Source organism: Drosophila erecta, unplaced genomic scaffold, assembly GCF_003286155.1.
Source record: "Drosophila erecta strain 14021-0224.00,06,07 unplaced genomic scaffold, DereRS2 tig00000219-arrow-pilon, whole genome shotgun sequence".
In the NCBI taxonomy this organism is placed as follows: Eukaryota; Metazoa; Arthropoda; class Insecta; order Diptera; family Drosophilidae; genus Drosophila; species Drosophila erecta.
The window spans coordinates 721,920-747,581 of record NW_020825213.1 but is presented as its reverse complement, the minus strand read 5'-3'; the positions used below and the strand labels follow the sequence as shown (position 1 = coordinate 747,581).

Genomic DNA, 25,662 nt, shown 5'->3' with positions numbered 1-25,662 from the left:
GCTTATCGGAGTTTCTTTTGGTGGCACTGAGTGAGTTTACTTGTATATCACTGGATTGGACCATGGTGATAAGGGGTATCATACAGATAAGTAATATGGGGAGTATGTGGCATCGCTTAACTCTCTTCGGGTTGTCTGGAATTATCGTATTTACTATTATTAATTTTCTTCTGCTTTTTGAATTTTGACTTATAGTGTACGATTTTCCTACCGCGATTTGTCTCTTCGAAATGTTTTTCATCTAATTGTTCGATTTGTCCTGTTTTCTTGAATGGGTTGGTTACCTCGCTTTTTACAAGGGGGGTTTGTCCATATCTCGTGTTAATTTCAAACTCATGTCTCTTCTCATTAAGTTTATTGATTTTGTCGATTTTATTTTGCTGTACATTAACGTCTGGGCTTCCTGCATACAAAAAGATATCTGCCGGAGTTCTTTTGGTAGTGTTATGTTTAGTATTGCGGTTGTAGACAAATAGGATTTTTTCAAACTTTGTACATCTATCTTCTATATTTTATTCGCTGCCAATGATTCATAATTTCACATTTATGGTCTTATGGAACCTCTCTATATCGGACACTCCGTTTTTACTTGTAGTGACGGATATGTTTGCGCCCTCAGATCTTAACCAATTCTGCAGATCTATGCACATGAATGCTGAGTCTTTGTCCGATTTCATCTCCTATGGTTTTCCATAAATATATTTTCGTTTTAGCCCTCTTTGTCTCTAACCAATCTCTACTTTTCACCTCAATGAGTGATGCAAATTTCGAATAGGAGTCTATGCATGATAGAAATATTTGGCTTCCGGTGAGATAGAAATCGTTATTAGGGAAGTAAATTGCGCTGTTCTTAGTGCACAAATATTCCTTAATGATGTTCTTGGCTACTTCAACTGTCATTTCTTTATTGATTATCTTGATTTTAAACATTTGAAAATAATGGCAACGTAAGCCAACGTAATTTGTGTCGCTGTTTCCCTTTTCTAGTTCTAGCTGTCTAGATAAATAATTAAGTGGTCTTTCGGTTATTGATATGTAATTTAAATTATCTTCACTCGCGCTGTGGAATGTTGTGTTTGCACTATCTGCGACTTCACCTAGCATGGCTTCTTCAATTTTTGTGCAGACAAGGGCGTCCGCTACATGGTTTTCCTTGCCCGGATGATATTTAATTTTGTAATCAAATTCGTTCAACATTATTTTCCATCTTTGTAATTTCATGTTTGCTCTTTAATATTATTAAGTCATACTAAAGGCGTATGATCACGTAATAATAGGTTGTCACTGTCGTTGTTTTCGTTACTGACACGGTTACAATTTAAAAAAAAAAAAAAAAAACAATGTATGAAAAACATTTTTTAATTATTTTTTTTTAATTTGTAAATGAAATTCACTATACCTGAACATTTAATTGCGATCACTCTTTTTATTTGTTTTATTTCTTTATTTGAAAAATATATGGCACACATGTCTGTTTGACGTTAAAAGAGATAAATTGAAAATAAAGATCTCACTTACATGTTTCGCTTTCGCTAAAGCGAAATGCATTACTAGTCTGGCTCAGCGTTGACGATGTTATTGTTGGTGCACCCGGTCTTGGATGGCATTTCGACGGGGTCGGTGCACCCCTCCAACATGCTCGTGTTAACTCCTCCCTGTCCTAAGATGAAGCCGTCCCAAGATTCTACGGTCTTAGATGGTTGTTGACGTTTGGCTTCCAGACGGTAAACAAGAAGGATGATGACCAGGGTTATTGAGGCTGTTGAGGAGGCAGAGAAAAAAATCCAGGTGTTGCCTAATGGCATTCAGGTTGAAGGAGGTTGATGTGAATCGATGACAGACTAAGGCGCTCTAGATGCCTCAGAACGTTTACTTGAGCCATGGCTGAAACAGCGGCTTTCTTTTTTGATGTTCCGATATTATTGACGTAAAGGGTGCCGTTCATTTTAATATTGTTGGTATACGATACCATGTAAGTTCCTGATAATAGGTTGGCAAATATCTCCCTTCCGCTTTTTTGCTCTTTATTCAATGCTTTATAAAAAGTGTTATAGTGATCGGATTTATTTCAAATATGCGCCGTTTTGTTCGATAATCTGTTTCCATCTAGACGGCAACTTCATAATACCTCCCTCGTAGAAGCCCCCCTCCTTATTTGCGAAGAACTCGGACAGCCACTTTTCACAAGCCTCTTTTGAGTTCAACTTGACACCACCAAGGGCATTCGCCATGGACAGGAACAGGTGGTAATCACTTGGCGCTATGTCCGGGCCATATGGTGGATGCGATAAAACCTCCTATCCGAGCTCCCGTAGCTTCTGACGAGTCATCAACGAAGTGTGTGGTCTAGCGTTGTCCTCGTGGAACACTACACCCTTCCTGTTGGCCAATTCTGGACGCTTCTGGTCGATCGCCTGCTTCAAGCGGTCCAGTTGTTCGCAGTAGATGGTAGAATTAAGCGTCTGGCCATATGGGAGCAGCTCATAGTGGATGATTCCCTTCCAATCCCACCAAACACACAGCAAAACCTTCCTGGCCGTCAATCCCGGCTTAGCCACTTTTTGGGACGATTCACCGGCCTTCGACCACGACCGTTTTCGCTTGATATTGTCGAATGTAATCCATTTATATTATCTGGCTTATTCCTTTTTCGTCGGTGATATTTATGGTTATATCGTTGGTGATGAGCATTCCCTCTTCGATTATGGTGACCGGTTCTAAGTGTCCAGGCTGGGTGTTGCAATGGGCAACCATACCAGAGATAAGTTGCTGTGCGCAGGTTGGCGCTTTTGATCTCCTGCAAAAGGTGGTGCCCTCTGATACATTACAGTTCTTGACGGCGAAGGTTTCCGCTCCGCAATCCGCGACCATGCTACCGTCCTCGAAATCTAAGATTTTATTTTCATGTTGTACATGATTTCTTATCTTATCTTATCTTAAATTCATCTATTCATCATCTTATTTTTCTAAAAGTTGTCCTTATGGACCACCCTCCCTTTAATAAGCACTGTTGTGCCCAGATCAGCCTCAATGACCTCTTCTGAGCAGAGTGGCGTTAATTTGGTACCCAGGCATCTGTTGGTTTTTAACCAGCCTTTTTCGCCTACTTGGTACTGCTTATTGCCTTTGTCTGCATTCGAGTACCCAAGTGTTTTCCCTTGCGCCTCTTTGATCTTGTCTCTTATTGTGCCCGCAAGATCTGGTGGCATAGCGTTAACTATTTCGTGAGGCTTTTTATTTGTAACAGAATGGACAGTTCTGTTATATTCTATTGTTTCAAATAGAATAAGGTCGGTCGCAACAATTATATTTTGGTCTATCTTGATGCACCGTGCGATTTCCGCTAGGGTGCTATGAAATCTCTCAACTTGGACATTAGATGTGCTGTGCAACGGGGTCGCATTTGAGACCTGTATACCATACCTACTTTCTAGGATGGTTCGTATGGTTTGTGATTTGATAGACCTTTCATTGTCGCAGTAAACTGTTTTTATTTTGGGGAACAGATTTATTAGTTGTAGTATAGGAGTATTGATATCTACGGACTACAGCGAATTTTGAAAACTTGTCGATACAAGTTAGAAAATGCTTTTGATCAGTTGAAAATATATCTATATGGATAATTTCCCCAGTATAACCGGGAATTGGAGTTTCCGCTATGGTTTGTTGTACTGGGTGACGATTGTATTTTGCTTTGGAACACGTTCTGCAATTTGCGGTGATTTCTGCCGCTAGCTGGCCCATTTTTGGAAAAAAAGTAGTTACGAAGGACCTGTTTTACATTTTCCTGTCCTGCTCTATAGGCTCTATTGTGTTCCGTGGTCATAATTTCCCTTTGTTCGGTACTGTTTGTTATATCGATGACCAAGCTCTTACAATGTCTAAATTTCTTCGAGGGAAAGCGACGATTAAATCGTGCTGAATGAAGGCGAGTATAGGTAGCTCGCAGTGGATTGCATTGACGACATCTATTTTTACGAAGCAATGTTGTGCGGTTTGTAAATCGCACAATGTGACGCGTTTTTGATTTAAAAAGGATGATTGACTTTATAGACGGGAAATCCGCCTGTTCGATCCCTATTTGGTTCCTAAAACAGTTTACAGGTTTTTCTGTTGACTCTACAGTGTAGGTCAACGACTCCTCGCTGTGGATAGTAGCGATGTAGTGTGTCTCATTATCTAAAGCATTTACGTTTTGTCGCGACAAGGCGTCGGCTACGTGGTTTTCTTTTCCTGGCTTGCAGAACATTTGTGCGTTATGTTCATCAACAAACGCTTTCCACCTTTTGAGCCTGGGACTCGGATTTTTATTGAACCGGTCACTGTTTGATGGTCGGTGAATATGTTTAACTTCTTTACGCCATATAAATAGTTTCTGAGATTTTGAAGTGCCCATACTATTGCTAGTAGTTCTCGTTCATTTGTTGCCATTGAAATCTCGGTTTCGCGTAACGTGCGAGAAATTATGGTGATCGGACGACCTTTCTGTGAAAGAACAGCCCCTAGGCCGCTTCCAGAGGCGTCAGTGGTCAAGTCAAATGGCTGAGTGAAATCTGGGTATGCCAACATGACATCCTCAGACTCTAGGATGTTTCTTAGTTTTTCGAATGATTTTCGCTGCTCGTTGGTCAGTTCCAGTTTGACTTTCTTTTAGTGGTTTGCACCAATTTTTCCGTTGTCACCTTTTAAAATACTCGTCAGAGGTCTTGCGATGCTAGCAAACCCCTTTATGAAACATCTATAATAACTGGCCAATCCCAAAAATGACCTGAGGCTGAACAATGTGGATGGAGGTTGAAACTTTTTTATAGCCTTAACCTTCTCAGTTTTAATTCCTCCTCGGGAATTCCCAAATATTCTACGTTCTCTTTAAAGAACTTCGATTTTTCAACTGACACTCTCATGCCTGCATCGCACAGTGTTTAGAACCGTGCTTATATCGTTGACATGACTCTCCATTGTTTGGGAGAAAATGATTGTGAAAATAGAATTCACTTGCTTGTGTGAGTGAAAACAGTAAGCAAAAAAGTGTGCATGTGTGCTAGTTGTGCTAGAAGACGATTTTCGGTCCGAAATCAATTTTGATCTAAGAAACGAATTTGATTATTGTTTTGGTCAATTTCGTCAATTGATCTAATGAAATATTATTTAAAAATTGTTGCCGTGATTATTATTTTTTTTAAGAAGTTCGTTAGTTAAAATCGGCGCTCGAATTACCTACCGCTTACATACATTACATATTAATTTTACATATAAACTTTTATTGAATAAAAATGCGGTTATATTATTAAAATTTGGAAAAATAGTAGCAAACGATGAGCTCTATCTTTTTGTCAGCTTTAAACAAACGGATTAGGAGGAACTAAAAAAAGAAACAATAAATTTAACGCGCCTTTTTATACACCCGCAAGATTGCGATGTTTTTAAAAATATCAAATTAGAATATAACAAAAACATGCAACAAAATAATATTTGCACTTCAAATACTGAAAATTGATCATTTACATAAGCATGCTTATTTTTTTTTACTTGTATATTAGTAATTTGTACTAATAAATATACCAAATAGTTTAAAAACTGAATATGCAACCTGTTTATTGCATAAAATTGAATTCTTAAGGCAGAACCTGCGCGCACCTAAGAATCACTAACTTCAAATTTTTCTTCCACGTCGCGACTGAAACCTCTAACGACATATTTTCTAGTATAAAGTAATCTATGAAATAAATTAGGTATTATTTAATTAATTTATTATTAATTTGTACTAATAAATATACCAAATAGTTTAAAAACTTAATATGCAACCTGTTTATTGCATAAAGTTGAATTCTTAAGGCAGGACCTGCGCGCACCTAAGAATCACTAACTTCAAATTTTTCTTCCACCTCGCGACTGAATACTCTAACGACATATTTTCTAGTATAAAGTAATCTATGAAATGAATTAGGTATTATTATGTACATTTATTCATCTATTATATTATGATTTATTTAAATAATTATCATGTTAAAGCAATGCAAAATCAGAGTTTTTTACTTGGTGGCAATCTAATACAAATAATATAGATTGAAAAGCCATAAGCTTCTGAAGTGAAGGGCATATTTTGTCAATTTTACAATTTATGAGCATACGTGTGCACACATACAGTGATCGGCTGTTTCTGTATGTGTACAAGAGAGCTGCTGGCTCTAGAGCACTCTCTCTGGCTCTTGAACAAAAATTCGAGAGAGCCTGGAGCCACTCTAGAGCCAGCACGAAAAAACCGTGTGCAAAAAAATCGTATGGCGTTACGCATCTTATTATTCTAGGGTCTTTGGTTTTACTATAGTATTCTATTACTAGGGGTTTGTTATGAATTTTCTGCAATAAGATTGCACCGTATCCACTGTAACTTGCATCTGTATGTAGCTCAATTGGATAGATTGGGTCAAAAATAACAAGGACTGGTTTATCAGTAAGGGTAAAAATAACCATAACCATCTTCCATATTCTTCATGTTCTGTTTTCCAAATAAATTTATTTTTCTCTGAAGTTAAAAAAGATAACGGTTGCATCAACTGAGAAAATCCCATAATAAATTGTCGGAAATATGGTGCCAATCCGATAAATTGCCTTATTGCTGTAACAGACTGGAGGTGAAAGGGCAATCGATGCTACAATTTTCTGAAAGTTTGGACGAATTTCTTCAGCACTAACACAGAAACCTAAATATTGAACTGATGTTTTCAGGAAAGAACACTTTGTAGTTTTGAATGAAAACCCAGTCTCTGTCAAAATATTTAAAACAATCTCTAATCTTTCTAAAGCCTCACATTGTTTTTCAGCAGTTATTATAATATCATCCATATAGACAATGACATATGAATTGGCTAGATCACCGAGCGCCTGTATTACTAAGCGTTGAAAAGCAGAGAGCGCATTTTTAAGCCCGAATGGCATTGACATAAACTCATATTGGCCATCTGGCGTCACAAATGCTGTATACTCAATGGATTCAGAATTTAATGGATTTTGATAGTATCCGCTGGCCATATCTAACCATGTGAAATAATTAACCCCCCGAAGTTTATTTATTTGGTCTTGTATAAGTGGTAACAGGTACTTAGCGGCGATTGTGTTTGAACTAAGCTCTCTATAGTCAACACAAAGTCTATCAAAACCGCTGTTTTTTTTTAGCTGTTTATTATATTACATTTCAACAGCTCATGGACTTAATAACTTAGAACAGTGTTTCATGGATCGATTTATTTAATTTTAATTTCGCCAACTTTAAATTTAGTATATGGAATATATTTTATAAAACAATTAGAGTACTTTGACAACAATGAATTAGTTTTATTTTATCTTGTCCTTCAAGTACGGTATCAATAAAGGCAGGCTCGCTACCAGTACATAATTTTATTATTTTGGATGGAAACCCTGATTAAATATTTCGCGGCCAATAACAATATCGTTTTGCATGTGATCATCGCCAATTACATAGAACAAAATCGGGATACAGTGCTCATCAATTTTAACGTTATATTCATATAGTTTTTCTTTCTACCCAAGGTAATTTAATAATCCTGGTGTTTTTCTCTTTTTCTATATTCTATTAATATACTTATACGTATATAACAAAATATATTGTTAGTTTTAAAGATGACTTTCTCTTCATATATATCCCTCCAAATATATACATACTGTATATTAAATACAGTAACTACAAAATAACGTACCCTGCAATTCCTTGCTCACATAGGGGAGTATTAAAAACGCGCCGACTTCCGTACTTATCCCGTAGATTAACTGAACACCTGTTGAATGCAAACATAATAAAAATCATATGGTCTATTTAAAATGTTTTACTGACCGAAAAACTCCACCGAACCCCACATCCTCGCCAAACAACAACGCCGATTTGTCTTCCTCTAGCGCCAAATCCATTGCATTATTTATGGCGTTAAACATATTCATTCGTTTTCCAGTTCCCAAACATGTAGGGTAGTAGGTAAAATATGATCGAATCCACAAGGAGCACCTTATATTGGACCGAATATAATTATGCAAGCTATGAGCACTTATAATGTTCATTTTCTTTGATATATATACAATAACACAGAATAGAAAACGCTATAGAATACAATTACGTAACACTTGTTATGACCGCTACTAAAATAAAATGAATTTTGGCCTAATAAATTATTTTAATACCATTTTCATGCAATTAGACATTTTACATGTTTTTAATGTTATTTGGGGTATTCACAATACAGCTGCAACAAGCCGCCTTAAATAGCGGCAGCAAGCAAATGGTTGCGACCCGTTTATACAAGGCACCGGTGTTTTAAGAAAAGCTGATCGATCGAGCTCGAAACCAAAATGGATAACAGAAATACCGCTCTTTATGAAAAGGAAAAACAGTAAATTATAAAAAAACTTTATTCTTTGTGAGCGATCACCTAATAAATTATTATTATTTATTGTATGTTGGCAATACAATAAACTAAATGAAGTTTTTGTTAGTTTGCTGCTTGGGGTTTTGACAGAAATGCCAAAATTCACATCACCTATAAAAGAGTACACCTATCTAATAAGCTAGTTTTGTATATAAGTATTTTTACTTCTAATATAAAAAATCTAAACTATTGAGAAATTCGAAAAAATCCAATTGCAGTTTCTTGTTTCCACAATTACATATTACAGAGAAAGAGACAGACATGGCCAGATGAACTCTGGTAGTCATCCCGATCAAAAATATAGAAGTTAAGTAAGTTAACCGGACCAATCGTGCGCTCACCAGCACCGGTCAAACTGCTGACCTAGCATTTGGCCGGAAGCTCGCACATAGCCGGCAAAAGCTCTACACATTGGCAGAAGCCGCTATGTCAGTTCGTTTTGGATTATCCAATAATACAGAGCACAAGCTCATAAAACTTACTCCGGCATCTGTCGTTATCATTATAAGCTACCATAGCTATCTGTCATCTATCAGTCATCTTCCCAACATAATCATCATAAATCTTCAAGTGAATTCACTACCCCCCGCCTCCGCACAAGGGACACCTGGAGATCATCGGCCAACCGGCAATATACCACTGACTGCAGCGAGGGATCCCCCCTGCACACTACTTATATTGATTTACGTATGTATATTATATACTTTTTATAATCGGAATCGTTTTCCTTTTACAAACTTGTCAGCGATTTTGTCAGCGAATACAAAAAAAAGGCTAAGCGCACAAACCGCCCAAAACTGCCAACACTTTTTATATAAGGTTTGGAATTTTTTGGTTATAATTTTTATTTTGCCAATTTTTATCTGTATACCGTAGTGTTCTCTCTTGTTCGTATATACCCTGGTAGAAGATATGCTAATAATATATATGATCAAGATGAGTGATATTGTCAATGCACAGTATTCTGTGATATATATTATGTATGTGATTTTATTTATTATCTTTATGAGCTAAACTGCGTCCGATTTAGACAGTTGTGAGTTTCCATTTGTGCCACTAAGTCTGTGATATTGTAAATGGGCTTTGACGTGCTAAATGAGCTGACACTGCGTGTAGCCTTAGGAGAGAGAGTCGAAAGTCGACACCGGAGTTGAAAGTACGTATTTTTTTCAACTCTACACGAAGTGTTTAAATATATCATGGACAGCGTTGCTTGTACAAGGGTGAATATAAATTAAAAACACGAATATTTTTGATTATAAAAAAATAAATGTTTTTATTATACGGTCAACAGACCGTTTACTTTGATTGATAATTTTAGACTAAATATTCTACCCTACGCTGGCCCTAAATAAAGCAGTGTCGCTGGCGTTGGTCGCGGCAGAGGCTTTAGTGTCGCTGGTGTTGGTCGCGGCAGAGGCTTCGTTGCTGAAGTCGCGGAAGTGGTGCAGACGCTAGGTCAGCGTTTTTGGCAAGTGCATTTTTAGTGGAGCGGATGCTCGTGTGGTGGGTATGGATCAGCAATTCGTCAAGTGCATTGCACTTCGAATGTGTTTGCGTAAGCGGGGTATTCTGATGAATTTATGTTTTATTAACTCTTCCCTCTTTATTTGACGTTTGTCCCCAAGCGTTAGAAGTAAGGCAGGTCGTTAAAGCGAGGTACTCGTATGACGGTTGATGCGCTATTCGCTGATGTTGCATTGTTCTGCTTAAGTTCGGGGGGTGCGACCTGTAGTATGACCCTCTCTCGCTTTCTTCTGTTTTGGAAACAAGCACCCGTGATCAGCAGTGAAATGCCGAATAAGATTATGATAGTGCTTCTAATGAAGATTTTGTCAACCTTAAGCTTATGCAATAGCTTGATGTTGCCGACATGCAGACTCTCCAATCTTTCCAGAGAAACTATTTTGATTCTCTCTGTCTCTTCAGGGGTTAATTGTATGATGGGTGCGTTTGGCCTCGTCAATGTCACTTCGGTGTTGCCAAATTCCATATCGTCTATCTTTAGAGTCTCGTTGAAGAATTTTACCACATAGGAGCCCACCAAATGCTTCATTTCATTCATTTTGCCATTGAAGTTGTTGAGCATTAATATTCCATCGTCGACCTCTTCGATCGTCTTGATATGATCTGCATTACCAAATCCACACTGCGACTGTTCTCCTACTAAAAGCCTAGGCAAACATAATGTCTTACTTAGGTCTACGATTTCGTTCTTGTTACAAATGTTAATATTATTAAAAGTTTTACAATTTTTTATTATTCCAAACATTTCGTAATTTTTTATTAATAACTCTTTGAATTTAACATTGATGATTGTATTATTCTTTACGATTGGCTTGATTAAAATGTTTTCGTATTCTTTATTCTATAAAAGTGTCGTTCTATTATGTAAGACTGAAACGTCTGAAAAACCTAGCATTTCCTCTATGGATAACGACGTTAGATTTCCATTTTCAAAAATTTTGTTTACTTCCTGAACTTCATTTTCTCCTAATAGAAATGTATTTATTACGTTAATTTTTGCCCATTGAATGGCATATTTTATATTTATTATTTCTTCTTTGATGAGCCTAACTTGGTTTTGAAGATTAAGTGTTATCTCTTCCGTAAAGTGATCATTTTTCCTAATAAAATTAGTTATGGAATTAGTGACACTAGACAATTTATTAAGTCTGACCTTAAATTGGTTATTGATTAGTACTTGTTTATTATTGTTGTCTATTATTTCGTTAACGTTGTTTTCTAAGGATGTAAAGTCGTCATGATCTGGGGTACCTGCCACTTATTTTCATGCGGTTCCCAGTAAATTAATGGCTCTAACGGGTCTATTGTTATGGAAGAGGGAGTTAATGGTGTAGAAAGTGGAGAAAGTTTGGTTCATTTCGTGGTTCAGGATGTGGTAATTGTCCGTAGTTTTTAGGTTATTTTCTATGTGTCCAGATAGTTTATTTAGTGTGTCTTCGATATGCTTCAAATCGATGACATGTATTAGTCTGGTTGTTGAATTTCTTATTTTACCTATTCCCTTATGAATCGTCGCTGTTTGTACGTCCGTATAGTTCGTAATTTCCATGGTTGCGTCTGCTCCGGTCAGTGTCCCAAGAGTCAGTATTCTGCAAAAAGTGTTAATCATTCTTTAGGTTAATTTTATGTACTGTCCTGCCTGTCTCTGTTACTATAGTGGTTTCTTTGTTTTCTTTAACTATTTCCCTTTTGAATTTGGGTGATAGCTTTGAACCTAATCTGGCATTAATTCTAACATAAACTTCATCGCCTGTCTTGTACGTTTTAATGGGTTTTCGTTTATTGTTGTGGTATTGTAGGTCTTGGTTTTGTTTTTGTCTTAATTTGTCTATATTGTCCTGCCTAGTTTTTTCGAAATCTTCGGGACTGACTGTCGATACTCTCCCAAAGAAAACCTCGAGCGGTTTTTTCCCTGTGACCGAATGGATCGAGTAATTATACTCGTACACAGCTCTATCCAACAATTCTTCGAAATTCCTATGAACTCCATCCTTCTTAATACACCTCATTATTTCTGAGAGTGTAGAATGGAATCTCTCGATTTGTCCATTGACTGTGCTCTTATAGGGTGGTACTCGAAAAACTTCAATGTTAAGTTGGTCTTTGATCATAAAAATTATTGAGACTGAATTGAGGGCCTTTTCGTTGTCCATTACGATGTATTTGGGAACGCCGAAATAAAAGACAAGGTCTCTTAATGGGAGTCGAATGTCTTCCACCGCTTTAGATTTAATTATTCGTGCTTGAGCCAGTTTGGAAAATTTGTCAATCGCAGTCAACACTAGCATCTTCTCAGTCGAGTAGATGTCGATATGGATAATATGACCTGGGTAATTCGGAAGCGGTGTCCGTTTTAATTCCGGGTTTGGGGGATGTCTGTCGTATTTCCCTTCTTTGCAAATCCTGCATTGCCCAACTATCGTGTCCATCTTCCTCTTCATTTTCGGAAAATAAAATCTTTCGGATAGTTGAAGCTTATTTTCATAAGAACTCCTATGAGCTCTATTATGAACCTTCAAGATTTCCTCAACTTGGTCGGCCTCGTTTGCCAAATCTGTTACCTTAGATTGGGTGAATCGAATTCTGTACCTCTTGAAGTGGACTGGGTATATTTCTTGAATTTTACCCATTATTGGTTCTGAGGTTTGTATGCCATTAATGACAGATGGGTTGAGGTATGTCTTGAGAAGTTTTATTAATTCGTCTTTGTGATATTGTTCCCTGTGAATCTCGTGTCTATGGTAAGTAGGGAAGGGGATACTAAACTTGTAGTGGTCGGTCTTTGAAGTAAAGATGGTGGTCGGTATAGATCTTGACCTTAGCTCTACCATAAAGATAGTTCCTAAGAGTCTTCAATCCCCATACTATGGCCAGCATTTCTTTCTCGTTGGCAGCATAGTTTTCCTCCGCTCTTGTCAATGTCCTGGACAAGAAGGATATGGGCTTATCATCCTGCGAGAGCACTGCTCCCAAAGCGTAGTTGGAAGCATCGGTTGTTAATTGAAATACTTTCTTAAAGTCAGGATAGCTAACTATGACCTCTTTTGAGATCAAGGCACTTTTTAGTTTTCTGAAAGCTTGTAAAGCTTCTTCATCAAGTTCTATTGTCTTAGCCTTGGATTGATTTTTGGACACACGTCCAACTTCCCCTCTTAAAAGAGAAGTCAGGGGCTTAGCGAGTCTAGCGTAGTCCCTTATGAACCGCCTGTAATACCCTGATAATCCAAGGAAAGATCTTAATTCTTTCAAGGTTTTTGGGTTTGGAAATTCGGCAATTGCTGTGACTTTAGCTGGATTGGCTTCAATCCCTTTATCAGAGATTATAAATCCGAGGAATTCTACCCTGGTCTTGAAAAACTCGCACTTGTCCAGCTGACATTTCATGTTAGCATCTTTAAGAGTTTTAAAAATTATCTCCAAGTTTTGTGAATGTGATTTCTCATCTTTGCTGAAAACCACAATATCATCTATATAGATATAACATATTTTCCCTATGTGGTCTCTAAGAACATCGTCCAGAGCACGTTGGAAAATAGATGGAGCATTTTTGAGCCCAAAGGGGAGTCGTGTAAACTCGTATTTGCCATTATTGACAGAAAAGGCTGTCTTCTCGATATCGCACGCTCTCAGTGGTATTTGGTGAAAACCACTTTTGAGATCAAGTACGGAAAACAGCTTATTATTTCCAAGTTGCGAGAGTACCTCATTGATTTCAGGTATGGGATATTTATCTACGATAGTTACTTTATTGAACTTGCGGCAGTCTATAACCATCCTATATTTTTTTCTCCTGATGCATCAGTTTTTTTGGGGACAATCCACACTGGTGAATTGTAAGGTGACCTTGTGGGTCGAATGATGCCATCATTGAGAAGTTCCTTCACTTGTTTGTCTACCTCATCTTTGAGAGACATAGGGTATTGATAAAATTTAGAATAGACGGGTTCGTCCGATTTTGTCCGGATGTCCGCTTTGACGTTAGTTACAAACGTTAATTTTTCGTTTGGCCTGGCAAAAAGTTGTGGGTATTTATTTGTCAATCTATTCAATTCTTTGATTTGTGGTGGAGTCATATGGTCGGTACGGGGGCAAATGCTGTTCACTGCCTCGAGTTTCTTTTCCTTAATATGTAATTTGACACAGTTCTTTATTATCATTAAATTCCTATTTGTGTAAATAGTTGTTTGCAATTCTTTTAAGCTATCGTTTCCTAAAATAGCATCAAAAGTGGGGAGTAAGAAAAATTTAATAGGAACGTCTGAAATGTTAAACAAATTAGCTTTTATATAATGGGTGATTTTGATGCTACCTCCTACTGAGATTGCATCGAATGGTTTTTCGTTGGGTATCGGATTTGTGACCCACCGAGGCTGAATATAATTTTTATTAGAACCTGTGTCAATTAGAATTTTCAATGTCTTCCCGGCTCCTACATTTGCCTCGAAGTATGGCAAGGAGGAGCGGGTAATTCTAAAAAATGTAAGTCCGTGGGTTCTTCGTCTGTCTGGTCTGGCCCTAATGCGTCTTCCCTGTCTGTATATTCTTGTAGGGTCTCGTCGAATTCTCCTACCTCATTTTCCTGTTCCAGGATTTGCTCATAGTCCTTCTCGGTCATGTCAGTTTGTTCGTTGTCATATGTCTGGATGTGGAAGTGTCTTGGTCTTTTGTCGCCTATTGCTTGGTATGGTGCAGATGGCCTTTTACCAGCTTCGAACCTGTGCCTATTCATATAATTAATTTGCCTAGAACGGATACTAGGGTCGACCTCCATTGGTTCGGGCTTCGGCAATGGTTTAGGTGCCAATGGTCGAGGAGGAGGGGTTGGAAACCCGTTATTTATAGCTATAGTTCTTGGGAATGGCTGTGGTCTAAGCTGTTGGTACGGTAATTGGTATTGCTGTCGTGGTGGAACCTGATTAAAGAATTGTTGGTGTAGATGTGGTTGTTGTCGTACCACTGGAACATCATTATAATTGTTCCTGTTTCTGGGTAAGGGTATCGGTAAACTTTGTACTGGTCTAAAACCCTGATTCCTAAAGTTGGCATGCGCGGTCCTGAAATTCTGGTTCTCAAGCTTTAGGCACAAGTGTAGAGCTTGTGGAAGATCTTGTGGTTCTTTGATACCGAGGAGTCTAGGTAGGTCTCCTCTCAAGCCCCTAACGAAAGTATCCAGGGCCCTGTCCCTATAGAACTGTGTCATAACCCTTTCTGATTCTTTCGACAGTTCCATACATCCCACCTTGTTAAGTATCAAGGAGAGATGGTTGTAAATCTCCTGATAATACTCTTCTACCGCGTTCTTCGTCACGTTTATCTGCATAGTGCAGAGTCAGACATCTGGATATAGCGGACCAATCCAACGGCACATTATAGGATTCTAGTACCGCGTCTGCATGACCTATTATTTTATTTCTTATGGTATGCAGGATACCGAAATATTTTGGGCTACCCCTCATTGCCTCGTAGGCACTCAAGACTCTTTCCACTGACTTTCTCCATGAATTAAATTCGGATCGGTTACCAGAAAATTCTCGTAAGCACTTAACTACGTCGGACACTTTATCGAGGTCATTTAAGTTCTGTCTTAAGACCGGTCTAATCGTTTCGTCAGTTGCGTCGAAAAAATTTCCTGATGAATTCATTGACCTAGCTAACGCGGGGATCTGTTCCTGTAACGTTTCCGACACTATGCTGGTTATCCAGCTTTTAAGCTCATTCATATCTAGTGAATTGCGTTGACCTGAGCTACTCGTAGAGGGTTGCGTATTTAGGACAGGGGGTCTAACTAGGTTATTTGGGTTCGACATAATGAATTTCTTTTGTCACTCTCACAAACAAGCTTTAAACATTTTCTTTAAATTATTTCCTTTTATCACTTTATGTCGGAGTTCACTTTCACTTATTAATTTTGAATTTGATAAATATTTTGTATTTTCTTGGGGAAGTAAATTTGCTTATTTATTTTCTTATGCTTATGGAAAAAAATTTGTGTTGCGAATTGGAAAAATAAATTTTTTTTTTTTAATTTTGCTTTGTAAATAAAGATGTTAATTTTTGTGTTTGTAAAGATCTTAGTGTTTTATTAAAAAAAATTGTGTTGTAAATATTAAAAATTATTTTGTTAGTGTTTCTTTTTGTTTAAGTTTTCTATATATTTTCATTAATATTTTCTTATATTTTTTTTCTATATATTTTCCTTAATATTTTTTTTTATTCTGTATATTTTTCTTAATATTTTCTTACATTAAAATGTTGATCTGCATCCTTCCCGGTGGTCCAGATTTACTCCTTTTTGCTTTTGGCTACTTGGGATCCGGTAGCACACACTTCAATTGGAGGGCGAGCTGCGGTCGTACCTTACAACTCAGAGCAGGATCAACTCCGATCCATTATTGCCGGGGTGGTAGTTTTTTTTTTTTTTTTTTATCTTTATGTTGTTTCACATCGACCGGAAAATTTTTTGTTTAACCGGGAGTCTGTTTCGATCGCGAAAAGTTTTCTTTATAACCGTCACTGTGCAGAATTCTTCAGCACTTAACACGAACTTAGTTTTGTTGTACGCGCGTGGCGGTCCCTGTTCGGGCGCCAATTAAAAACACGAATATTTTTGATTATAAAAAAATAAATGTTTTTATTATACGGTCAACAGACCGATTACTTTGATTGATAATTTTAGACTAAATATTCTACCCTACGCTGGCCCTAAATAAAGCAGTGTCGCTGGCGTTGGTCGCGGCAGAGGCTTTAGTGCCGCTGGTGTTGGTCGCGGCAGAGGCTTCGTTGCTGAAGTCGCGGAAGTGTTGCAGACGCTAGGTCAGCGTTTTTGGCAAGTGCATTTTTAGTGGAGCGGATGCTCGTGTGGTGGGTATGGATCAGCAATTCGTCAAGTGCATTGCACTTCGAATGTGTTTGCGTAAGCGGGGTATTCTGATGAATTTATGTTTTATTAACTTATACAAAGCCCGCCCGGTGTGAATCCCTATTGCTCCGAGCCTAGCATTGGTCAGTGGGATGCTAATAATGTCTATGGAAAGCCTTTGGCCGGCTCGTTCCGTTACTCGCTGTTCTTCCTTAGGTGGACGGCTATTCTTGTTTGTGGTTTTGCTGACCTTGCTTACTTCGCACTCCTTCGCTATCTTTTGCACATCAACATTACTGGCCAATAATAAAACTACCGCTATTTCGCTAGTAAGTTGTTTTTACCTCCAAGATGGATCAGAACGTAGTTCGGACTGATTTTTGACTGATGTATTAAAATTTGATGAATAAATACTTTAAAGGACATTCCTTCCACATAAGCACGGAGTCCTGGGATGGCGGAAATAGCATTCCATAGCATAGCATTCCAGTTCGGTTGTGCTGTAATTATTCTGTGTCTGTATTTTTGCATCGTCCTTTCGTATGCATTCTGCTCCTACAACATATCCCAGATATTTGCCTGACTATAGCCAAACTTACTTTTGTCTATATTTATTCTTTGTTTCGCGCGTTGTATACAATCACTGATCTGGCCCAACATCACAAAGTGCTCTTTAAATGTAGGTGAACAGTCGTCACGCCAAGATCTAACATGCGATCAATCTCGGCATATACCTTCCTTCACTTGCTCATACCACTGTCTCCTCTTCTACTTCTTCCTCTTCTTTTTCCAAAATCTAGCAGAAAGTAAGACTAGATTACTATCTCTTATCAAATTTCAAGAAACTTGCGTACTTCCTCTTCTTTTTCCAAAATCTAGCAGAAAGTAAGACTAGATTACTATCTCTTATCAAATTTCAAGAAACTTGCGTAGAAAGCTAACGAAATTTTATTCTGATAGCCTTTCCTTTGCATCACATATCATTGTGTTCACAAAGACTTGGTTAAAGCCAGAGGTACTTAACTGTGATGTTTTCCCAGGTATGTACACAATATAAGTTATTAAGTGGAGTGGGAGGTTGGCAATAATATATCCCTCGCCGTTGTCTCCCAGTGTAGGTAGCCGGTTGGCTGTTGCTGGTTGTCCAGTGGGGGGCCGGTTGGCCGTCCTGTTTCTATGATGAAATAGGATGATTACGTTGGAAGGAGACTGTCCTTCAATACCGCTGGCCTAGAGACTCAGCCGGTATATTTTGTAATAAAACGGTTTAACGGCTAAGTGCCGGAGTTTCGTTATATGAGCTTGTGCTCTTTATTAATTGAATATAAAATCGGAACTGAACTTAAGAACTAACAAAAGCTCATGCATGACCGGATGCCTGTGGCAGACCGCTGACCACGCACATTTTGCAGAAGTCATATGATCGCTGCTAGCCAATGGGACAAAGCCACGGCCCATAAGGGCGCAATATGTTGGCTCAGCTCTCGGGCCAATTAGGGTGGACCCAATTTGGGGTGGACCATACATGAGTGGAGTAATAATTATAATATTAAATGCTTAATATTAATAAATTATGGGTAATAAAATGATTAATATTAATAGGAGGAATAAAAATAGGCCTGCTGATGCTAACCTGGGAGTTCGTTGTTAACTACTCCCCCCTTAAATTAGACGCCGTCCTCGGTGACAGCCAATTCGTCAATGGATTTTTGCAACTGGGATGCCTCCCGTTTGCGCCCGCAGTGTTGTTGCAGCAGGTCTAAGCCGCATAACGTGAAGCTAACGGCGACTCCCGCGACGAACCAGATTTTTGGTGCACCTCCCGCGGACACGTCCTCTCTGAGCTCCTGCATCAGCCGCAGGTTGTGCTCGTTCATCCGCTGTAGTAGCGGCGTATTTGATCATGTCCGGTGATGATGATTAATGGGTAGGCCGCGATTCCAGGGCTCTTATCCACAGCGTAATTGAGGTTCAAATACACTAAGCCGTTGATGACTGCCTTCCGTTCGAAGGTAATAAGGTGGGTCCCTATTACGGTTGTTGTAGGCCCGTCATCGATAGTAATCCTCGTAAATTTCTCGTTGACGATTATTACTCCATCGTCCACGATTGTAAGGGGCTCTAGATTGCTGGGCTGCGGCCGGCATGCAGCCACACCGCCGGCATGTAACTGCCTGGCGCAGGTGTCGTGAACCGCCTTTTTGCAGAACGTGGCCAAGTTGGTAGACGCGCAATCTGAAACTGCTAGGACTCCGTCATCACATTCCGCCAAGACGTTTTCTTCAATTTGTAACATGGTATGGTAGTGAGCAACAGGAAAGAGCAGGACTTTTTTACAAATAAACTTAACTTTAGGATATTGAACAATTACATGGATAAAAATATTAGATTGAAAAATCTTAATCTTAGATACATCCATAAGACTAACTATGGGGACCTCTGTGAGCTGTTCGTCGAAGATAGATTTAAGGTCATTGTGATTAAAAATAACTGGATTTATCATATTGTTTTTTGCGAGTGATCGTGAGCATGCAATTTTGTATTTCTGAAATTAGTATTCTATTTCTGGCTAAGAGGGTCTCGAAAAGGTGGCCGGCGTCAACCAACCCGTCCCTTTTCTCTTTGAGGATTCTGTTTACTGTGTCTGTGAGTTGGTTAATATGTTTTTGCGTTTCTGTGTTTATTACTACCTGCCTATTGTTTGCCTCTATTAGGGCTGCTTCGTTAGTTTTGATTCTAAAGAGGTCCTCCGCGTCGGGCGTGCCCGCCACGACCTTGAGTGACGAGCCCAGGAAATCCAGGCTCCTGGCCATTCTACGGTGCACGGTAATTTCATCCAGCATGTTCTGGGCATGGTTGATGTCGATTTCCAGAAGTTTCCTCATGTGGGACTGTGGGAACAGTTCAAGCATTCTGACTGTAGAGTCAATTATGCTAAAAAACTCAGACACATTTGTCGAGTGCCTAATCAGGCCATACTGTTCCCATACTAATACATTCCCGTCTAACACCGGGATGTATTTTGCATGCGAGAAGTCGGTGACTCGCGCGCTTGCGGTGGTTAGAAGTATGATGGATATTACGGCAAGCCTGTGGAAATTATAGCAAATGGTGAGTGTTTAATATAAGGGTGAATGTGGCAGATGAAATGCCTATTTGATATTGTCCTTATGGACCACCCTCCCCCTAATGAGAATAGATGTTCCCAGATCTGCTTCCACACGCTCTTCTGAATAAAGCGGAGTCAATTTGTTACCTAACCTTTTGTTGTTACGTAGGTGTACTTTTTCACCAACTTCAAAGATTCGGTTTTGTCTAGAAGGGTTAATTCTGTCCAGGTTAGCTTGTTGTGCCTTGTCAATTCTATCTTTGATTGCCAACATGATCTCGTCATTGCCAGCGTGGATAACCTCCACTGGTCTAAACTTTGTGACCGAATGTAGCGACCTGTTGTATTCTATCGTAGCCCGTGAGATCAATTCCACAGTATCCTCTTTTTTTTTTACAATTTTGAGGCATCTGGCGATTTCTGCCAGTGTACTGTGAAACCTTTCAATTTGGCCATTGGAGCTACTGTGTAGCGGTGGCGCATTGACAACATCGATGCTCTATTGGTTTTTAAGCAACGACGTGATTGTCTCAGAGTTGAAAGAGGCTTCGTTGTCGCAGTATATGGTTTTGATATTTGGGTAGAAGTTTACCAATTGGAGAATAGGGGCTCGTACATCGATGATTGCCCTAGAAACTAAGGGTTGTACGATGGCGAATTTGGACAATTTGTCAATACAGGTTAAGAAGATTTTTCTGTCAGTGGAAAATATGTCGATATGCAACATTTCTCCAACGTATGAAGGTATAGGGGTATTTCCTAATTCCTGTTTCTTAGGATGGCGGTCGCATTTGGCTTTATTGCAGACTTTGCAATTTGCGACCACTTCGCTAGCTAGTTTAGACATATTCGGGAAGTAATAATCCCGGAGGATTTGTTTAGCGTTCTCTTGTGCAGCCTGATGGGCGCGATTGTGCTCGGTGTTAGTGATTTCAAGCTGTTCATTGACGTTGGTAATATCACTGACGAAGGCTTTACAATGCCAAAACTTTGTCGCAGGAAACTCCTGCCTCAAGGCATGTTGAATACGCGCCAGGGTAGGTAAATCACAGTTAATCGCGTTCACGACATTGGCGTTGACAATTTCTTTAACGGATTCTACAAGCGAGTCTTTGTCATTAAAGTTAATGATATGGCGAGTTCTATTTCCGAAGATTATGAAGTCTCGCCGAAGCGGTTGGTTTGCTTCTTCCAAAATGATTTGGTTTCTGAAGCAGTTCAGAGGTTTGTCTGTGGTTTCTATAGTGTACGAAAGGGAAAGCTCACTATGCACCGTGGCTGCATCGGACTGGGCCTCAGCCTCTAAGTTGTTCAGGGGTTGTCGAGATAGCGCGTCCGCTACCAGGTTTTGTTTTCCCGGTGTGTAAAATACTTTCCCGTTGTTCTCATCAATAAATGCTTTCCATCGCTTAATCTTAGCGTTGGTGTTTTTCTCGGATACCGCGTATGTGAGGGGCTGGTGATTTGTAAAGATCCTTACCTCTTTGGTACCGTATAGGTAATTTTGAAGCTTGCCTATTGCCCAGACTATCGCCAACAATTATCTTTCGTTGGTGGCGTAGTTCAGTTCGCAGTCTTTCAGCGTACGAGAGATCATGGTGATGGGCCTCTTGTTCTGGGACAATACCGCGCCTATACCACTGCCTGAAGCGTCGGTGGTTAGGTCAAATGGTAATTTGAAATCGGGGTACGTCAAAATGACATCTTCTGATGCTAGGATGTTACGCAGGTGATCAAACGCATTGCGCTGGGTTTCATCAAATGTAACAGGAACTTTTTTCGACATGTTTTTACTCACTGTACCGTTTTCCCCTTTGAGAATATGAGTGAGAGGCCTGGCAATGGAGGCAAAATTCTTCACAAAGCTTCTGTAATAGCTCGCCAGGCCGAGGAAAGACCTAAGGCTAAACAGATTTTTGGGTTCGGGGAACTCTTGTATTGCCCTGACTTTTTCAGGGTCTGTTTTCGTTCCCCCCCTAGTGACTATGAAGCCTAAGAATTCTACGCTTTCTTTAAAGAATTTCGTCTTTTCTCGTGCCACCTTCATGTTGGCCTCGAGCAGTCGCTTAAGCATTATATCGATGTGCTTAACATGTTCGGTTTCGTTTTCTGAAAATATAATGACGTCATCGACATAGACGTAACATATCTTGCCTATTTCTTCCCTCAGCACATCATCGATGGCTCTTTGGAATATGCTACCTGCGTTTTTTAATCCGAAAGGTAATCGGCAAAACTCGTATTTCCCTCCGTTAACTGAGAAAGAGGTTTTTTCCCGGTCCTTCTCGGCCAAGTATATCTGGTGATACCCTGACCTTAAGTCTAGGGTAGTAAAGTATCTGGCTTTTCCCAAGTTCGCTAAAATCATGGGAATGCTTGGCATAGGGTAGCGGTCAGCAATTGTTTGTTCATTTAGTTTCCTAAAGTCGATTACCAAGCGCTTATTTTTGATGCCGTTATCGTCAGTCCCTTTTTTGTCAACTACCCAAGCAGGGCTGTTGTATGGGGATCTGGAAGGCCTTATTATGCCATTGCTCAGCAGCTCCTTGATCTCGTTGTTAACAAAGTCTACTGCCCCCATGGGGTAGGGGTATAATTTGGAGTAGACGGGTTCGTCACTCTTAGTTCGAATAGTGGCGGTGACCGAGGTGTTGAAAGTTAGCGCCTCGTTAGAGGTCGAAAACACCTTTATTCTTTTCAGAATAACATTTTTAAATTCGGCTTTCACCGAATATGGTACCACTATGTCATCAATTTTAGTGAAATTAACGTTTTCACAGTCAAAGAATTTGAGCTTTTCAGTGACGTTTGCGTATTTTATTACGCTGTCGCCTAAGTTCAATGCCACTCCTGCTCACGTTAGCGAGTGTGTCCAACAGGAAAAATGGGGCGTCTAACCCAAAAATGCGCATTATGCACTTGTTCTTGACGTCACTGGAGCCGTGAATAGAGCTCACAGTAAAGGGGGTCTCGACCGGCATTACATTTCTTAGCTCCTTTACGGGCTTAAGGTAATTCTTTGCCGCCCCCGTGTCGATAAGTATTTTTAGTGTTCTACCAGCCAACTGTCGTTCGATGAACGGCAGTCGTGAGCGTTCCCTAAAAAATGTAGCAGATCTTTAAGTTCGTCGGAGTCGTTACCTTCTTCAATGCTGGCGACTTCCGCTTCAGCTGTGACGGAATACCCTGACTCTTCCTGCTCGTGGGATTGAGTTATATTATTAACACGCTGGCGTCTTTGTCCCGAATAACGCTGAGATGAATTCCGTCTTTTGTTGTTGCTATTATTCTGAGGCTTTCCCCAATTTTTTTCCTGCCTAAATTTGGCTGTCGAAGGGTCGATCTCCATAGGCTGTACTTTGTTATGGTCTACAATTTCGGGGTCCCCGCGCTTCTGCCAGGGGCTGTCCTCTTAGAGCTTGCTTTGGAATCGCTTAGGAATGAAGTGTGGATTTTTATCCTCTCCTTTCCATTGCTTTCCCTGAAATTTATTAGTACGCCTGTTGCCATCGTGCACAAGAGCCTTGTCTTCGATGGCCTTCGCGTATGACGCCGCGAATGCACTTCTTTCAATGCTATTTTCAGCCTCCCGCGCAAGCGCTAACGCAGTCGTAAGGTCTTTTGGTTGTGCTGGTAGCACCAGTGCCTTGAGCGGTCTTTTCAGCCCAGCAATAAATGCGTGTAGGGCATCGTCTCTAACCTATTTATTTAAGATAGTTGCCGTGTCCACACTATGCGACATAACTATTTTGTTCGTGACGAGCGTGAGTTTCCTCTCGACTTCGTCATAGTATGCCATAAGATCGGCATCACGTTGTTGAACCATCTCGAGATTTTGACGTAATACTCGTAGGGACGTTTTGTCCGCGTATGTGCAGTCCAGCCTAGCCAGAATTGCATCGAAATTTAGCACAGTATTATGTGACGTGAGAAGCGCTCGCGCGTTACCACAAATTTTGTTTTTAATAATTACCACTGCTTCATAGTGGGCCTCGCTGCCCTTGTATCTCTTGAATACCTCGTACGCATCTGATGCGGCCTGCCTCCAAGACACGTATTCATCGTGGCTGCCGCTAAAGGTTGGGAGCGATTTCACAATATCTAACTTGACATCACACTTTATGCTGGGGTCCGGCGTTACCCTTTCATAAACTTCTACTTGGGGTGCCTGCACAGTTAACGAGCTGACCTGGTTTCTAACTGATTCAATTTCTGCCCGCCAGCGCTGCTCCTGTGCGGTTAGCGCGGCGTTGACGGCATTTGTTATGAGCGCTTGGACCATTTCTGCATTCATTTCTGATGAGTCTGGTTGTCTCACTGCGGGGCAAAATCCGATTTCTTCACTATCGTCACTGTCTACTTCTTGCTTCACTTCCCTATATTCCCAATTCATCGGCCGCAAATGGAGCTGAGTGAATTAATTGGCAGTAATATGGGTGGCGAATAAAGGTAAAATTTGCGTTTCGCGCACCGCTTTTAGTTGGCCAACACTTGTAGCTAAGTCAGGGACTGGCGACGATGTACAATATTTTAGAGGAGTCACAACACAGTGGGCGAAGTATAACAAATTTGAGAGAAAATATAATAATAAACCCGCAGAATTTATATGTGTAAAACTTAGCAATCGTTTGCTGGAGTTGCTGCACAGAGAGTGGAGTCACAGAAAATTCGAGAAAACATCACAATAAAAACGCTGAGTTATACATCCCAAGAAAAATTCCAGTTGGGAAATGGTTGGAGCGAAGCACAGGCTTAGCAAACACACAGATATACTGGGCACAAAATTTCTACGTTTCTTTATTTAAAATTAGACACATGCAAATTAAGTAAATTCACAGAATACTCCTGGGGAAAGGTGCGGGGCATAATCGCCACACAAAAATGCAAAGAAATATATATATCGGGATTTTACACTGTACGGAATTTTCACTGGCGAGGTATGCAGAACTCACAGGCACACTTTATTTATTCGTTTATTACAGTATCATGACCTGGTGCTATCTTAGTCGCACAGTCACTTACATTTTATGATCTTCAGGGTAGGTTCGAAGAGTAGTTGGGCGTCAGTTATTAAGTGGAGTGGGAGGTTGGCAATAATATATCCCTCGCCGTTGTCTCCCAGTGTAGGTAGCCGGTTGGCTGTTGCTGGTTGTCCAGTGGGGGGCCGGTTGGCCGTCCTGTTTCTATGATGAAATAGGATGATTACGTTGGAAGGAGACTGTCCTTCAATACCGCTGGCCTAGAGACTCAGCCGGTATATTTTGTAATAAAAAGATTTAACGGCTAAGTGCCGGAGTTTCGTTATATGAGTTTGTGCTCTTTATTAATTGAATATAAAATCGGAACTGAACTTAAGAACTAACAAAAGCTCATGCATGACCGGATGCCCGTGGCAGACCGCTGACCACGCACATTTTGCAGAAGTCATATGATCGCTGCTAGCCAATGGGACAAAGCCACGGCCCATAAGGGCGCAATATGTTGGCTCAGCTCTCGGGCCAATTAGGGTGGACCCAATTTGGGGTGGACCATACATGAGTGGAGTAATAATTATAATATTAAATGCTTAATATTAATAAATTATGGGTAATAAAATGATTAATATTAATAGGAGGAATAAAAATAGGCCTGCTGATGCTAACCTGGGAGTTCGTTGTTAACTTATACAGACACGATCGTCCCTCCAGGCTTGGAGGTGGAGTCTTAGTTGCGGTTAGGTCTACCCTCAC

General features: G+C 39.9%; 1 protein-coding gene and 1 long non-coding RNA gene across 3 annotated transcripts in view; one reads left to right on the top strand and one right to left on the bottom strand.

The window, feature by feature from the left end:
- LOC6541787 (2-oxoisovalerate dehydrogenase subunit beta, mitochondrial) overlaps nt 1-8,331 on the bottom strand; it is a 37,539-nt gene extending 29,208 nt beyond the window's left edge. Inside the window, exons 1-3 of one of the 2 annotated variants that reach the window (XM_026982842.1) lie at nt 8,194-8,331; nt 7,853-8,020; nt 7,719-7,796 (exon numbers count right to left, since the gene is read on the bottom strand). In XM_026982842.1, the coding sequence (XP_026838643.1) occupies nt 7,719-7,796; nt 7,853-7,956 (182 nt within the window). In that variant the 5' untranslated portion in view covers nt 7,957-8,020; nt 8,194-8,331. Of the gene's footprint in view, nt 1-7,718; nt 7,797-7,852 lie in introns of both variants that reach the window. The other variant, XM_001970895.3, reaches the window with a different exon arrangement.
- Nucleotides 7,373-9,045, top strand: LOC113564605. Its single transcript, XR_003408124.1, has 2 exons — nt 7,373-7,551; nt 8,686-9,045. It is a non-coding gene; the product is annotated as an uncharacterized LOC113564605 (long non-coding RNA).
- Nucleotides 9,046-25,662: the final 16,617 nt, after the last annotated feature.